The sequence below is a fragment of the Plectrocnemia conspersa genome, unplaced genomic scaffold (genome assembly GCF_051122295.1).
Source record: "Plectrocnemia conspersa isolate PC_06_02 unplaced genomic scaffold, ASM5112229v1 ptg000006l, whole genome shotgun sequence".
NCBI classification, from domain to species: Eukaryota; Metazoa; Arthropoda; class Insecta; order Trichoptera; family Polycentropodidae; genus Plectrocnemia; species Plectrocnemia conspersa.
The window spans coordinates 16,283,087-16,300,058 of NW_028277170.1; the positions used below are offsets into that span (position 1 = coordinate 16,283,087).

Here is a 16,972-nt window from a genome sequence, read left to right on the forward strand (position 1 = left end):
TCCTTTTTCACATGCACTAAAGAAGAAGACTCAAATACAAAATATATTTGAAAACGAATAGTGGTTCTTGTTCTCTTCTAAACCGGATTTATTGATAGGATATGGAGAAAGAGAATATATTGTAAAGAATAAGTTACATTTGTGCAAAAATTTTGTAATAATTGCTAAATAAATAAATTAAGCAATTGGATTGTGTCTTTTTAGTGGTGACTATATTAAAGTTATTGCAATATTTTTTCGATTTCAGTTACAATGGTGTAACGGCAAGTTTATTTACACACTGCGCTATTGCCGGCCCCAAAATATAATGCTTTAATAAGGTTGATTCTAATAGACGCCAATAAGTATTGTATAACAAAATTAAAATGCGCTGCCAATAACTTTATTTTACATTATTATTTTGCACTCGCATTGCAAATGTGTAATATGGAAAAGCTACTTTTAATTAATCAAATAAACATAAAACAAATTATATCAAGTGAAAAGGGTAACGAAGCATTATAATTATTATATATTTAATATGTGTGGTAAAACTCAGGTATAGTTAAGAATTCAGTCTCGATTTACATTTATCTAAATATTTCTTTAAACATACGTTGCTTTTTACCAAAAACTAGCAAAGTATCCATTGAAAATCAAGAGGAAGATATCCTAACTGAAATAAACTGTGTATTTTAGGTAATTTAGCTTAAGAAATAATCAAACCTAATCGACTACATATATATTTATACCATAGGAACCATAACATAATATATTTTTACGGTGGCACAACGTGCGTACTTGAGTGGGTAAGAATAATGTTTATAGAAAAGACCAAATTTTATAGATCTGTCTAGATTCTTAATTCTGTAAATCAAATTAAAATTAATATAATGTATACTATGTATCATAATTTATTATAATCAATAAAATCAATAATAAAAATGTATTGAAGATGATTTTTGAGTATCTTATCAGAGGAAATGTGTTGAAACATTACGAATTTCATAAAATTAAAATTAAGAACTGACCATATCTAAATAATATTTGTTGTAAGAAAAATAAATAATGAGTTATTAGTAATAAATAATTATTTAAATTGAAATAGTGTTTTAAGCACAATTAAATTAGAAACACAATTTCTGACTTTTAACTGAGTTTCGCTGCACATGTTACTATATATGTATAAATTTAATTATCATTGCTTACGTTGTTGACGGAATTCAACACAGTTTTGGGAGATTGGCTGGCTTGCGTATTGTGCCTTTTCTCTCATCTATATTGACGACATTTCAACCTCCGATCTTGGGCATAGTCTTGCAAATTTTATAGCTGTGTCGTCTTCTTGACTCGATCTTGTGATTATAAATCGACTAGACTCGACTATATCAAAGCAATTTAAAAATCTGCATCGGCTGAGATAATATCAAGATAATGGCCTCAACATCAGATGACGAAACGTCGGCATGAGAAAAGAGAAGTAGGGGGAAAAGACGTGATACGTAAGCCCTCTCATCTCCTAAAGCTATTTATTGTATTCAATTCTGGTAAAAATATAAGCAATGACATAAATCTATACCTTAATTTAAAAAGCTTTATATATTTACTTGTGTTCATGCAAGCTGCGTAGAATTTCCTCGCCGTAGTAAATGGTTTCGGTTCGTTTGGTTCTGGCTTTTGCTCTAGGATTAATCTTAACTGCTGCTGAAGCTCATCACCGATGGTTGTAAATGTACTGACTGCTGACTCGTCATCTGGTATGATTGTCTTCTTCAAGTAATTTCCGCAGGCAAACTCGTAAAAGTCTTCACATGGATCGACATCTTCATTCATGTTCTTCAGTATGTAAGAAGCTTAAATTAAAAATATACAATCTTAAGCATATATTCAAGTTTACTATTATACATTATATAATGTTTACAATACCAGCATGTACACAACCTTCATCTTCACAGAATTCCTGACAGTCTGACTTAGCAACATCAACATCATCATTTGACTTTGTCACTGTAAATTGATGATCTCCATTCAGAGCTTCAGCTACGTTAGGGCCTTCTAATAAAAACACTTGTTTATATTATTTTGGTACATACTATACTTAAATTATGTAGAAATGAATATACAAGTTGTTGTACCATATAAAAAAAATAATAATAAATTGGAATTATAATCACTGTACTGTAAGTAATATCGTCACCAACGACTTGCAGCTGAAAGCGCAACTCAGATGGACTTCATCATGTTCTAGTAGCACTATAGAGATGTGCGCTAAAGAGCAGCACAATTTTAAAGTAGTGATCGGATGAGATTACCAATGTAGGAAGTATTGAAACAGTAAGAGCTTTGTTAAAGATTCTCAAATATTATTGACGTATTATTCAGTGAAAATAAAAAGCTTGTAAAGCAAATAATTGGACCATTTATGAGATATGGTTTTACTTGTATAGTTTAAAATCCATATCCTTTATTTTACTACATAATTTTGAATAATATAATAAATGTGATAAACATTTTGTATTAAAATAATTTTAATAGTACTTACCAGAATTCTTAGCTTTTTGGTTAACTAGTACGACAGCGAGTGCAATGGCAAGGGCAATTATCACAATTAGAGCTATGACCGATACAAGGGTTAGAAATTTTTCCGTTCCTGTTCTTCGTTTCCACCATCCCGGGTTCCTGAAAGTAAATATTGAAAACAATTATTAGTGATACATGTCTAACATATCAGTTACGTTATGTTTTCGTTACTTTGAGCAAAAACATATTTTCATATTAGTAATCTTCTACTCCAATAAAATATTACACATGCTAGAGTTTTTCATTGTTTCAGAGAGCAAATAATACTTTTAAAATGCAACTGAGTTTATATTTTATTATTTGAAGTATCCCAAGAAAGTTATATTGAACAAAACAAACTATCAGTCACATAACTGCTAATTAATGAAAGAGTTATTTCCATGACACCAATTATTGTTATTTCGATTGTTTTCTATTTTAGTTTTGTCAAAATTAACAAGTCATAAATGCTTTTGCTGGACAGTTTACTATGTACATGTTTTGTTAAAATTGAAACATGATAGCCCAATTCGTTACAACAGGGCAAACACAAATAACTACTAAGTAAGTAGTGAGACACCAGACATTGCTTTCCGCTAAAGAACAGTTCTGAATACTTATTGATATTGTTCATAAAGTTCTTCGATTGCCATTTATTTTTATTTTTTTTATTTTAATCTTCGGTGTTAACATGACATAAAAATGCGTTACAACAGGGTGACATATATTTTAGACCACCAGACTGAAATCAAAGTTTGGAAATTGGTGACATATATTTTATTAACTACAAACTATTATTATAGTTTACAATCAATATATATCATTTTATAGCTAAGGTTAGGTCATTTTTATAAATAATAATTCGAGTCTGCTGTAATGATCGAACCCGCGGGCTCTGGATTATTAGTCTTACACTTTACATACTACGCTATTCTGGATTTAAATGGCAGACAATACCTTGAGTGAGCTATTCAGTGAAAACGGATGGCCTTCCTCTTCTTTCTCTCTAACTAACGTTAATTATTTTCGCTCACAACGCCATTTTGCCCATTCATAGCCAGAAAATTAATCAAAATTAAAAAAATAAAATTAATAAAAATTAATCAAATCCTACATTGAGTGTTTTGCAAATCGGAATTAGTGATTACTATTTAATTATAATTACGATCGATTATCACAGCTAAGGTTTTCTTAGATTTACCCTATCTCACGGATGAATATCGCGATAGTGTATAGTGACATCTATTGATTTTAAGCTGTAATAATAATAATTTAAAGTTAATAAAATATATGTCCCTGATTTACAGACTTTGATTTTAGTCTGGTGTTTCACTAGTTGTTCGTTGTTGATTGTGTTTACCCTGTTGTGACGCATTGGGCTCAAGTTTTGCCTGTTACAACGGCAGATTTAAATTGAATTAGATTTTTTAGTGGAATATGTCAGAAATTCTGCCGTGTTGTATGGCGAAAAAGAGAGCAGACTTGAGACTTACATGAATTACGTTGAAATCAAGAAATATTCAATGGGATTTATACAAAAAATAATATACATCTTACTGGAATGGAACTGGAATGGAGCATACGTGACGCGGCAGTTAAAGTTAACTAATCTATTCATTTTAGAGCTAACCTCCCGTTTAACTACTGCAATACACACTAAAAAAATTATAGGTTTGAATATCGCGGTCAATTATACGGTAGTCTTATTTAACCTTCGTTTGGTCATAATCATATGATTCTACAGCAGTAATGTTATGGCTCTTTATGAGACTCAATTAAGTATCTATTTTTATTATCCATACTTTTACACGTTCTGTATGAAAAATGTCTAATAAAATAAATATTTAATTATTTAATCCATGCAGTGACAATTAATAAAAAATCTAAGTTAATGACACAAATGGGAATTACAATTATGCGTGATGACAACTTATGTATATATGTGTTTTACACTCATGTATTTTGAGTCAAATTGAGAAAGAATAAAAAAGTTAAATATACATATTAATATAAGTAGTAATGAGAAAGATAGTAATATCATATAATACCGTTTTACACAGAGCAATAAATCAGGTAATTTAATGACAAGAAAAAATATGTATATGTGCATATGTATATATGAACATCTTTTTATTATTGCAAGTAGAAAAACCAGTTTCTTCTAGGTAGATTTATTTATGTACACATTCTTACATTTGTGCACGATTCGCAAGGAAACAATTACGTACTTACAGAATCTTATCTGATTGGGATTGAGTTAGTTTGACTAATAACAAAATTATTGCTCTAGTAATTATAATATTGAAAGCGATCTATTTCTTAGAAGTTCATAATCATAATAAACCCATAATAATTTACTTTGACAATTGTAAGAAGTTTATATAAAGTCATGGATGCATTATTCATACGATCTGGTTCAATCAGATCGCTTTCTCGAATGTATTCATTGGTTTAGATAGAATCTCGCGCGTGACTACTACGGAAAACTGGTTATGAAGTTCAATAGATTTTTAAAATGGATGTTTGAAAGATAATGAAAGTATCATATTAGATTTATAAATTCAAGTACATTACTGCCCGAATTTTAATGTTTTCATATGTACAGAAAAGTTACGTAAAAACAAGAGAAACTATCTTCAATATGGGACAGCTTATTGAGAAAAGTAGAGAGTTTCAAGTAACTATGATTAACTATTATACAAAAAGCCTTTGACCGAGTGTAGAAAATGAAGTTAACCCATATCTCGTTTCATAAAAACAGCAACGTAGCAGCAAAATAAATAACAACGTAATGTACACGCAGATAATACGCGATTTAATTACAGCTTATCTAAAAGCCTTTCGTTTCTTAATAGGTCGTTTAAATTTATTCGCCATGTAATTAAAGCCATGCGTTTACTTATAGATATGCAGATTATCTTATTTGTTTCAAGAAATTTATTAAATCACAAGGTTGTAATTACGATAGGTATGATTATGATATCGGTGTAAAAAAACACGATTGTGATTTTTTTTGAATGGATTGTTTTTATATATTTATATAATTAATAAAAGTGATGCTGGCAAGCTGTAACAAAAGATTTTCTTTCTGGAGTTCTGCAGGTTTGAACCTGGGTTTGTTTATATATTTCATTAATGACATTGACAAGGCATTTATAAACTTTATTTATGTGCCGAATACTTAAAGAAAGTATTTGAATGTGCTCGAACTGCACAGGAAACCACGCCACTTCCGAATGCACTAAAAAAGACCGAGAGACGCCAGCAACCTGCACTGGATGCAGCGGAAGTCACCCGGCCAACTACAAGGACTGTCCTCGCAGGACAGAATATCTCCTGCAGATGAAGAAGAGGCAGCAAAAGCCACATACCGCCGTACTGACCGCACCCAAGCCAACGTTCGCTCTGGAACAGAGTCAGTTTCCTGCCCTTCGGCCAACGAAACCAGCAGTGAAAAAACCGACTATCGTCCCGGAAGCCACCCCAATTAAGACGCAACAACGCCCCCAAGCGCGACAGTCTGAGAAGCCCTCATCCGAAGTCATGTCTACTGATGAGCTTCGCAGGATGCTGACTATCCTCCAGGAAATCCGAACTAAGGCCGGAAAGTGCGCTAGCAAAATTGAAATTGCTTTGATGATGGTCGAGTATCTCGATGACCTCTTCTAAAGAAGACATTCAACTCATGACGTGGAATTCCCGTGGGATCCGTAATAAAACCGGAGAGCTGGAGCTGTTAATCAGTGAGTACAAACTTGATATTGTCGTAGTCACCGAAACTTATCTAAAACCACATGTTAACGTATATTTACCTAACTTTGCCTGCATTCGGAGGGACCGACCCTCAAGGCCAGGCGGAGGGGTCGCGATATTTGTTAAAAAATCGATAAAACACGCACGTATAAACACTAACACTAATAATCTAGAAACCGTCGCGATTCAAATTATTCATAAAAATAAAATAATAATAATTGCTGCGGGGTATAATTCGCCTAGTGACGAACTGCTCCGAAGTGATCTAGATTCGATATTTTCTCTAGGAGACTCGGTCATTCTGACTGGGGACTTCAATGCCCGTCATATGCATTGGGACTGTTCTGGGGCAAATCGATCTGGAGCGTCACTTTTTAACTACTTGAGCGACTCTGACACGATTGTTAACTTTCCAAATTCACCGTCGCATTACCCTTCCAATCACATGACGCCGTCAATTCTGGATATTGCTTTGGTTAAGGGTAACTTAAATACGTCAGAAATGTATTGCGTTCAGGCATTGTCTTCTGACCATCTTCCAGTGTTATTCTCGCTGGAGGGTTCAGCGGAGGTAGTCTCTGAAACGCTTTTTGACTATTTAAAAGCTGACTGGAAAAAGTTTAAAGATATAGTCGAGTCTCGTTGCAAGATGAGCGACAGAATTATACTCCGCATAACATTAAACAAATTGACGATGATATCAGTTATTTAACATCCGTTATCGAAGAAGCCAAAATATCATCAATACCGACGCGTAAAAATCATAATAATAAAAATCAACTTACTCCACAACTTATCGAAATAATAAAAATCAAAAATAAACTAAGAAAACAGTGGCAAAATAATAAATCTCCGCGACTTAAATCTGTAATAAACCGCGTAACTAGTTATATTCGCGATAAAATTCAGCAAATAAAAAACGAATCGTGGACGCGTAAACTAAAAAATCTAAACCCGGCAGATAATTCCTTATGGAAAATAACTAAATCACTTAAATATAAACATTCGGAAATACCCCCATTAAAAAATGGAAACACCATCGCATGCACGAACAAGGATAAGGCAGAAAATTTAGCCAGCGCTTTCTCCACATCTTATTCGCTTACTGTAAATTACTTAGATTCAAAAATAGACAACAAAGTCGCCCGTGCGATACGAAATATTAATTCATCTAGCGTAGATATTAGTTTAGTGAACAAAGTTGGTTTATCAGAAGTTAATAACATCATAAAAAATTTAAAGAATAGAAAAAGTCCCGGTATAGATAAATTAGATAACGTTACGATAAAACAACTTCCAAGAATTAGCATCAATTATCTAACAAATATTTTTAATGCCTGCTTATCTTTCGGGTACTTTCCCGCTATTTGGAAAACCGCAAAGATCCACCCAATTAGAAAGCCAGGAAAGGATAACACTATCGCAATTAATTATCGTCCAATAAGCTTATTACCGTCATTCAGTAAACTATTTGAAAAAATAATTTTATCACGTTTAAAGGGATCTTTGGGGAATAAAATTATCAATGAACAGTTTGGCTTCCGCGAAAACCACTCTACGACTCATCAGCTCAATAGGTTAACAGAGCACATCTCTGCTAATTTTAACATGAAAAAATCAACGGGACTCTTATTGTTAGATGTGGAAAAAGCGTTTGATACTGTGTGGCATGATGGGTTGATTTACAAACTCCACAAATATAAAACCCCTAACTATCTGCTACACTTGTTACGCTCCTACCTTGATCGTCGAAGTTATGTTGTTTCAGTAAATAATGAACAATCGATACCGCGTAATATCCCAGCTGGTGTTCCTCAGGGGAGTTTACTTGGACCGTTCCTTTTCATTTTGTACACAAATGATATACCTATTTTAAAAAATACTTGTCTTTCAATGTATGCCGATGATACGGCGATAATGAGTAGCTCTTACGGTCTTAAGCCTATTTCAATAAAATTGCAAAAATCCTTAACTCTCTTAAGTAATTATTTCAAAAAGTGGAAAATAAAAATAAATCAGGACAAAACGGAGGCTATAATTTTTACAACTCGAAGACAACCTTTGCCCCCGACTATTATAAGCGAGCAGGGAAAATGTATAGAATGGAAGGCGAGCGTTAAGTACCTCGGAATTCACCTGGACTCCAAGCTTAAATTTAATAAACATATAACCGAACTTAAATCTAAAGGGCTCGCAGCCATTGCGGCGTTAAAACCAATTTTTAATCGAAAAAGTGCGCTAAATACTAAAAATAAAATTCTATTATACAAGCAATTAATCAGACCGGCAATGACTTACGCCTGCCCAGTGTGGAGTAATACGTGTAATACTAACTTTTCTAAGCTACAAGTTGTTCAAAATAAAGCTATAAAAATAATTTATAATACACCTTTTTATACTAACCTCAAAAAACTTCATAATAAATATTTAATTCCAACTATTAAAGAACATGTTCACCACCATACTAATGATTATTATAAAAAAATACCGCGAAATCATACTAACCCGTTAATCTCAAGAATCGGTGATTACGACAAAAACAAACTCAAATTTAAATATAAACACAAAATGCCAAAGCACATCTTGCTCTGACGCATAAATTTTATCTATTAATTTAACAGCTCCAGGTCTACGAGTTTTATATTAAAAATATATATTTATAATTTAAATTTTTTTTTTTTTTGTTAAAGGTGTTTATGTACTTTGACCTAAACTTAACGTATTTTATGTTCTTTTATTATTCTTATTTTTGTAATTCCTCTTAATTTAGCTAATCAATCGTAAATTGTGATAATGGTAATTAACCAGCAACCAATGAAATGTAAATATATATGTTTATAAAAATGTATTATTTAATTATGTAATAAACGATAATTAAAAAAAAAAAAAAAAAAATGTGCTCGAACGATTTATGACTTGTCTTTGCAGAAATGAACTGCTGACAATCAAAATAAAAGTGCCATGTTGTGTCGTTCTCAAGATCTATCTTACCAGTGGAGTAAAATAGAACTGAAAACTATCAACTTTTCAGTGCTGGTTTATTAAAAACTTTTTGTTTTTGAGTTATTCGCGTATGATAGCTAACGACACGAATGTAGTCATGTTTGTTATTTATATATGTATTTCAATTCGCTTGTGGACAAATACTATTTTCGTAGAATCTAAACGTAAACTCGAATAAAACAGATTCATAACGAAATTTATCAGACACACGCCCACTTAGATGTTATTAACCATTCAGAAAAAAATCATCATAATTTTGTAACAATTTTTGAATCACTGATTAGAGATTTAGAATATAAAGCATTAAATGACTAGTATTTAAGGCTCTCCTGATGAAGTTATCATTATCTCAATTAGTTTTTTCTTAACTAGGTATTGTGAGATATTAACTTGTAAATAATAATAAAATTATAAAATTAAAATTTGCCACAGCTTTGAACTATTATTTGATAAAAAGTAGCATTTTCGGGATAAATCAGAATCAGATTTTTCAAATCTAAGGAGTAAAAATTTGACTCCAGAATACGTCTTGTGTTTATAAAATGATAAATAATTCTGATGGATATCGAAACTTTACCAAGGCATACTTAGTAATAACTGAACTCAGCATGCTTAGCAGTCCGACAGTGAATAGATAGTCTTGATATGGGTTTCGATAAGACAAAACTGCAATACGGATATTTTAATTATTAATATATTCGACCGTTTTTAAACTATTTGTTGTTCGAATATTTGTTTAACTATTCATAAAGTATTCATTTATATTTGTAGTGGGACAACTTTGCGTATTACAATATCGTATTTAGTTATTTTTTTATTCGATGTAACGCTACATTATCAAACAACATAATTGTACTCTTTTTTTTGTTTTTCCTAATTTATCTTCTTATCTTTATGTTATTTTTACAGAAATTGCATTATAACTAATAGTTCACAAACAAAATAATAAAGAAAAATATACTTTTTTATTGCGGAAATTCCAGAAATTACTCAAATTTCTGAGTTTTTATTGTGTAGCTATTGACTTTTTAATGGCTGGAATTTAATTTTTCATATTTTTTAAGCAATACTAATAATGTTTAATTTCACGTTTGTCTTAAAGTAATTTATTATGTTGATACTTTATGATCATACCAAGTTAACGAGTAGTTTTTGGCAGTAGGTATAGTTTAAATTAAAATTTCGTACTGATTTATAGTTTAAAACATGGAATGCTCTATTATTTTTTAAATAAAATAAATAGTATTTATCATTTTTCTTGTTTTTTTTTAACATATAATTATATGTGTATGAACCAAAACTCATTATTAAAACTGTGTTTTCGATTATTCTTAACTTTATTGCTTGCACTATACTCTCTGGAAGTTGTCCGAACCGAAGTTCAACTGAAGTCGGCCGAGGTTGCCGACTTCCGGACGGCGCACGGCGGCTTTTGCGGCTTTTGCAAAATGCCATAAGGCATACAAATGATACTTTGAATACGAATACCACATCTGTGACTACCCTAGAATTTGTCGCCATCAATTCTAAATAAGAATTCGTTATGCTGTGACATTTATACAAACCGATCTAGGAAAATACATAAGTATATTCGAAACGATTTTTTTAACAAAATCAAGTACCACTAATTATTTTTCGATATCTGTTAAAAGAATACATATACTATCAAAAATATAATTAATCCCTTTTGGTGCCCTAAAATATTCAAAGATGTCAGTAAGAGTCTGTTGAAGTCCCCGATAAGTATGTGGTATTATAACTTGACCACGTGACCCCGATGCAGCGCTCGACATGCGGGTTGACCATAGGACGCCTACGCGCATACTGAAATTGAACCGAGTTACTCGTTCTATCTCAGTTTGCGAAAAACTATAACGCGAGAGAGCGAAAGGGGAAGAATCTCACCGTTCACGCTCGAAAGAGCAGCTCCGACTTCGGTTCATTTGACTTCAGTCCGTTTGCCGACAATGTTCGCAAGCGCTCGAAGCTGGCCAAGTCGACTGAATTACCCTCACCTTACCTCCCGTTCTCGGTAACCTCAGACAACTTCCGAGAGATTTTAGAGCGGGCAGAACCGAACTCGACCCACTATATTCTCCGTCCTTGGCTAACCTTGGCCAACTTCCAGAGAGTGTAGTGCAGGAATATGAATATAATTTGAAATAACGAATATTAGGAAACTCTAGATAAGGCTCTTTATTAATAAATAAGTAGTTAAAGGTTATTGTTAGTATAACTTTTAAAAATTTTGAAGTCGATTGTCTAGAACCAAGCTTTTTATGAGTTCGCCTTTAATATTCTCAATGAATATGTTTAATAAATGACGGTCCTTAATTTTATCTAACGTAAAGCTGTTTTAGGAGGCGCTGTTCTAATGCACAACTGAAGTAGCAATGTACGTTCATAATAAATTGTGTATTATACACAGTATGATATATTTGGTGTTACAATGCATTGCATTTATGCGACATATTCAACGGTTACGGGATATTGCTCATTTTGGAACTACTTTGTGTTATGCAATAAGCAAAAAATATACTACACGATAAATTCACATTATGAAAAACGTGGTCTTTGTGTTGCTATTTTATTAACCAATTCATGAAAAAAATTGCTTTATATCAATCAGTGCATTACTGCAATTGTTGTTTCGAAATGCATTCAATGTGTTTTTTTTCATGTATATTCTCGTCATTGCTTTGACCTCAGATCTGATATTTTAATAGACAAAAACTACCAAATCAATTCGCATGCTTTCAAATACGTGTGTCAACATAGTGTTTTTGTTTACGTAACGTTTTCTACTTAATTGTATCGCCCTTATGTCATTCGTTCATTACCTTGCTTGCAACAGCACGTGATTCTTCACAATTGGCTTTGGTCGATTTTTGATGAACGATTGAATATTTTAACTTCGCGATCAAAATATTAACGAGAGTGAGAGTGTGGGGTCGGGCGTCTCAACGTAAACGTGAAAAAAATACGTCTATACACATTTCGGGTCAATTGGTCTGCGGTTTGAATAAATTGCTCGCGATTGACGATGGCCAATGAATCTTTGGTTGTCAGTTAGTTATCGATGCAATCATTTCGGCACATTTGCCTTATTGCTTTTTATTGTTTAGCACTGCGCAGTAACGTGGACTTAATTAACGAATAAAATGGCAAAAATAAAAATACCTGGAAGAAAAATAATCAACCGTGAAATGTGTAGAAGGCATTGTAAAGAAGCATCTAAAAGACTTTTGTTATTTTATCGTCCATAAAAAACATTTTAATTGAATTTTTATGACACTCATAATAATCATTTATGGTTTCTCTTCTTGCACTTTTATGCTACTAACAACATCTTAACATGTTCCAAAGAACGTCATCTGAATCTTACAATTGAACCTATCGATACACTGCGTATTTACATTATTTAAATTTCGAGATTGGAACTTATTCTATATTTCGGCAGTGATGCTCCCGCCATAATCACGAATTTCAGTAATTATAAATATAGAATCGTAATGTGTTTTTTTTTTAATTATTTTTAAATATCATTTAAAGTATCAAATATAATTATTTTATATTTTTTGGAAATATATTTTATATAAATATATTTCCAATATTGATGATATATGTAGAATTCAAGAACTGATTAATGCTTATGAAACTTATTTTATTACCGAGTGGTTTATTTAATAATCACCCTTATGGACCATGCAAGTGAAACACTACTCGACATATTCTATATAATGTTTCTTAAAAGGATTTTTAGTCAATGTTAGGAAGTTGTTAACAATATATATGTTGACTTATTTTAGAGAGTACGTTTATTCTTTTTCCGTAAAAAGCATACAAATAATTAAATTAAAACGAAATGTTTAGAAGAACATCTTTAACATACTTGTTGCATCGTTACATCCTTTATTAAACCAGATGCACTAATATCGAAAAACCGAGCTTAGTGTTTATATTGAATGACATGTTATTTTTAATATAAACTATTGGTAATATGGATTACACTATAGTCAAATATAAATATTAAATTTTTGATATTAATGGTTGGATTTTCTTGCTCTAAATGTTTAAAATAAGGGCCACACTAATATATTGATTTGTTGGTGTTCGGATCTTTCGGTGAGCTCGATTTTTTAAAATAAAAATAATTCGATTAAATAACGTTTGGCTGTTTTCTCTGCGGACAATGAAAAACGCAATCAGAAAGGGCTTCAAAGCAGTGGGTCATTTTCGCGGCACTATTTCAAAAAAAATATGTGAATTTGTGTCGAACTGAGAGGCATGACAAGTCATGCGTTGCAATTGCTTCCTCTCTTTTGTCACGCATTGTCAAATGTTGCTTACGCAACGGTATTCCCATTGTCGTTTACCTATATCAAATTATTGTTGGCATATTGTCCAACAACAGGACAATTCGGCCTTGATGACGAGGCCAGACTGCAGAAAAATGTCTAAATAACACCAGAAACACAGCTGACGTTGCGATGATGACAAAATGTGACAATTTGGTGGTAAATTCATTTAGTGTAAGTTTATAATACCGTTCACTATTTGAACCTTACTTAATGTATTGTTAATATAATTTATATGTAACATATAGATACTCATTCCTGAAAATCTTTGATTGAGATTTCAGAGAAATTTCTAAAAATATTTAGAACTGAATCATAAATTTAAATAATCTAGATAGACAATTATTTAGTTCAAGTATATATTTTGATTGTATACAATAGTAGCAATCAGATATAATACAGTAATGCTAGCGTTTCTTCTAATGCAAAAAATATTTGCGTATTGTATTCAGCTTACTCAGCAATTTTGCATTTATCTCATCTGCGGTCGCAAAACCTTCAATGTAGTTGCGACATCACGGTAGTGTATTTTTTGACTGAAAAATCATAAAATACTAGTGAAGTGTGAGCAATGTTTGTACCAAAGTTGTTTGCCGACAATTTTTTTATTGCCTCACTAAAACAGCGTAAATTTGTAATATAATAGTTCTTATTGACCATTTGATCTGATGGTAAGAATTCATAGCAAACTATACTGTATAATAACAAAAAAAACTATAAGGAGAATCTTGAAATTCATTTGATTTATGGTATTGCCTCTTCAGATAACTTCCATCAAGATTATTAGATCTTTGTTTCGATGTCATAATCATACAACCAAGATTTGACCTCAGTGATCATTTTGTGATGGTTTGAAAAGAGCTGCAATAATTGGATTAATATTTTAAATTAATATTAAACACTATACTAAATATTATTATTTAAGCTGCGGATATATTATTATTATTTAATTATTAATAATACAGTTTAAATATCTTCAAATGAATATTTAATAATGTAGAAATAAACGTAAATTTATAATATTGTTAAAATTATAATAGAAACTGATTAAAAATAATTTGTTTGAAGTATTAATTTATTTAATTTTGGTCAGTAATTTAATTAAACAGTCAGTAGTTGTAATAAATGGTGATTTAGAAAACGGTCGGTAATTATTAAAGAATCTGTTTTTATTTTTATTGTTTTGTTGTTAAATTAAACCATTAGTTATATTTTTATTGTGTATTTTAACAGATTTATAAATTTATAATTATAAATTGAACCTATATTAGTAGCATAACTGACCGTTTTATTTAAAAGTACTTAAAAAACTAACAATTTAATTTGTTGCCTTAATTTAATTTTGCAAAAACTTATGTTACGACTTTTTCTACTAAATAAATACATTTCTTCAGACAGTGATTTATTTAAAAAAATTCTATAAACATCTATAAAACATTATTTTTATTTAATTTATAACATATGTATATCCGGAATCGTAAATTGCTGCTTTTGGGCTTTTCTTATGGATCCCTTTGACGCATTTTGCATCTAGACTTGCACCTACACATGCATCTAGACTTGCACGTATAAAATTAAGATTACACAGATCTTGTACAGGGAATAATTTACACAGATTGGATGTTAGAGCAGCAGAAAATAGATGCTGATTATCAAAGAAAATATTCTTCTCTGATGAGGCACATTTCCACCTCTCTATGTAAGGTTATATATGTTAATAAGCAACATTGCAAAATCATGTGATTCAAGATAGACCATTATATGCCCTAGAATTGATTGTTTGGTGCGCATTGTGGTCAGGCGGCGTCATTAGGTTGCTTACTTTTTTTAAAAGACAAAGGTCGGACTTGATGGTGAGCACGATAACAGATTATTTTTGGCATGAAATCAAAGATATTGATGGTTTCATAAGATGCGCAATTTATCACATCGGGTGCAACGTTAGAGATAAAAGTTTGGAAACTTGAAACTAGAATTTAAATCATCCATTCAGTATTTCTTTTTAGACACTCAGTCTACACTTTTTGCTGTTGTTTGAAATGACAAAAAAATAAATTGTGTAATTGACCCATTAGTCTCAAAAATCTCAATATATAAATGTTTACAAACAAACAATGCTTTAATTGGCCTTGCTTGATTCATGAAATTCCCTCGTTTTTTATCAATAAAAATTTTTATATATATTTAAAAAAATATTACTGGCAAAAATTTAATCGGATACCTATTTAACATAATCAACAACTAACGTTTACGTATTATGAAAGCAATATACAAAGTAATTTTAATCTGTTTGTTATACCTTTATAATAATTCTTGTAAAATTAATAAATAAAAAAAAAATTAACTGGAATTTTGTTGCAGTTTTACTGTTAAAATAATGTTGAAATTAAACATTTGCACTATTCATATACTGATTAATGGTAATTACTATAATGTAGAATAAATCTATAATAACTAGATGTTAATAAGAAAGCAAAGAGTAATATACTTTCTAACACTATTTTTTTAATTTTAATGCCCGGCAATAAACAGTGTCCTTACTTGAGAATTCAGCAAATTTCTCAAGAAAAAAAGATCGCAAAAGTTGTAATTACTATATTCTTTACTTAATATTTTATTTTAAGAAGCATTTGATATTTATTTGGTATCGCAGGAGAATTTGATTTATAAATAAAATTTTAATAGAAAGGTCGAAAAACAAATTTATTAATATACTCAATTTTCAGATTATATAAATTAAAATAGTAACTTATTTTAATTCTTTTAAAGTACGAGTCACGTTGTAGTACACGAAACCCAATTACAAAATACAATACGTTTTTTTTTTACTTTTCTAATATTATATATATATTTTCATTTCATATTTTAGCATTCAATTAAAATTATTCGTTTACAATTACATCTATTTATATTTCTGACATTTTTTCATTAATATTATGATAAATTTTATTGGTGGTTATGAAACTGGATTTTTATAATATTCTTAAAATAAATTGTATATATAGTCTTAAAATAAAATATATTAAAAATACAAAAGAAAATAACGAGCAAAGAAATCAAAACAACAAATATTTATTTTATGGCTACGTTAAAAGTTTTAGATGTTATATAAAATATACTTAAATATAGAAATATGTATGTTTTCAAAAATAAAGATGAAAGAAACATTTAAAGAATATATAAAATGTCGTACATGATCATACAACTCTTTCGTGCGACATTCACCTTGTTGTTCCCAAAGTTTAAATCTTGTAGGTGTTCTTGTAGGTAAATATTAATATTACGTCATTTTTCAATCAATTGGCGTTCTGAGGGTGCCG

General features: G+C 30.7%; 1 protein-coding gene across 2 annotated transcripts in view; it reads right to left on the reverse strand.

Annotated features, from left to right (window-relative positions):
• The window catches only part of Nep2 (M13 family metallopeptidase neprilysin 2), a 44,899-nt gene that overhangs the window by 8,813 nt on the left and 19,114 nt on the right, over positions 1-16,972 (reverse strand). The window contains exons 3-5 of one of the 2 annotated variants that reach the window (XM_088188417.1): positions 2,522-2,658; positions 1,906-2,031; positions 1,587-1,832 (exon numbers count right to left, since the gene is read on the reverse strand). In XM_088188417.1, coding sequence (XP_088044543.1) covers positions 1,587-1,832; positions 1,906-2,031; positions 2,522-2,658 — 509 coding nt within the window. Of the gene's footprint in view, positions 1-1,586; positions 1,833-1,905; positions 2,035-2,521; positions 2,659-16,972 lie in introns of both variants that reach the window. The other variant, XM_088188416.1, reaches the window with a different exon arrangement.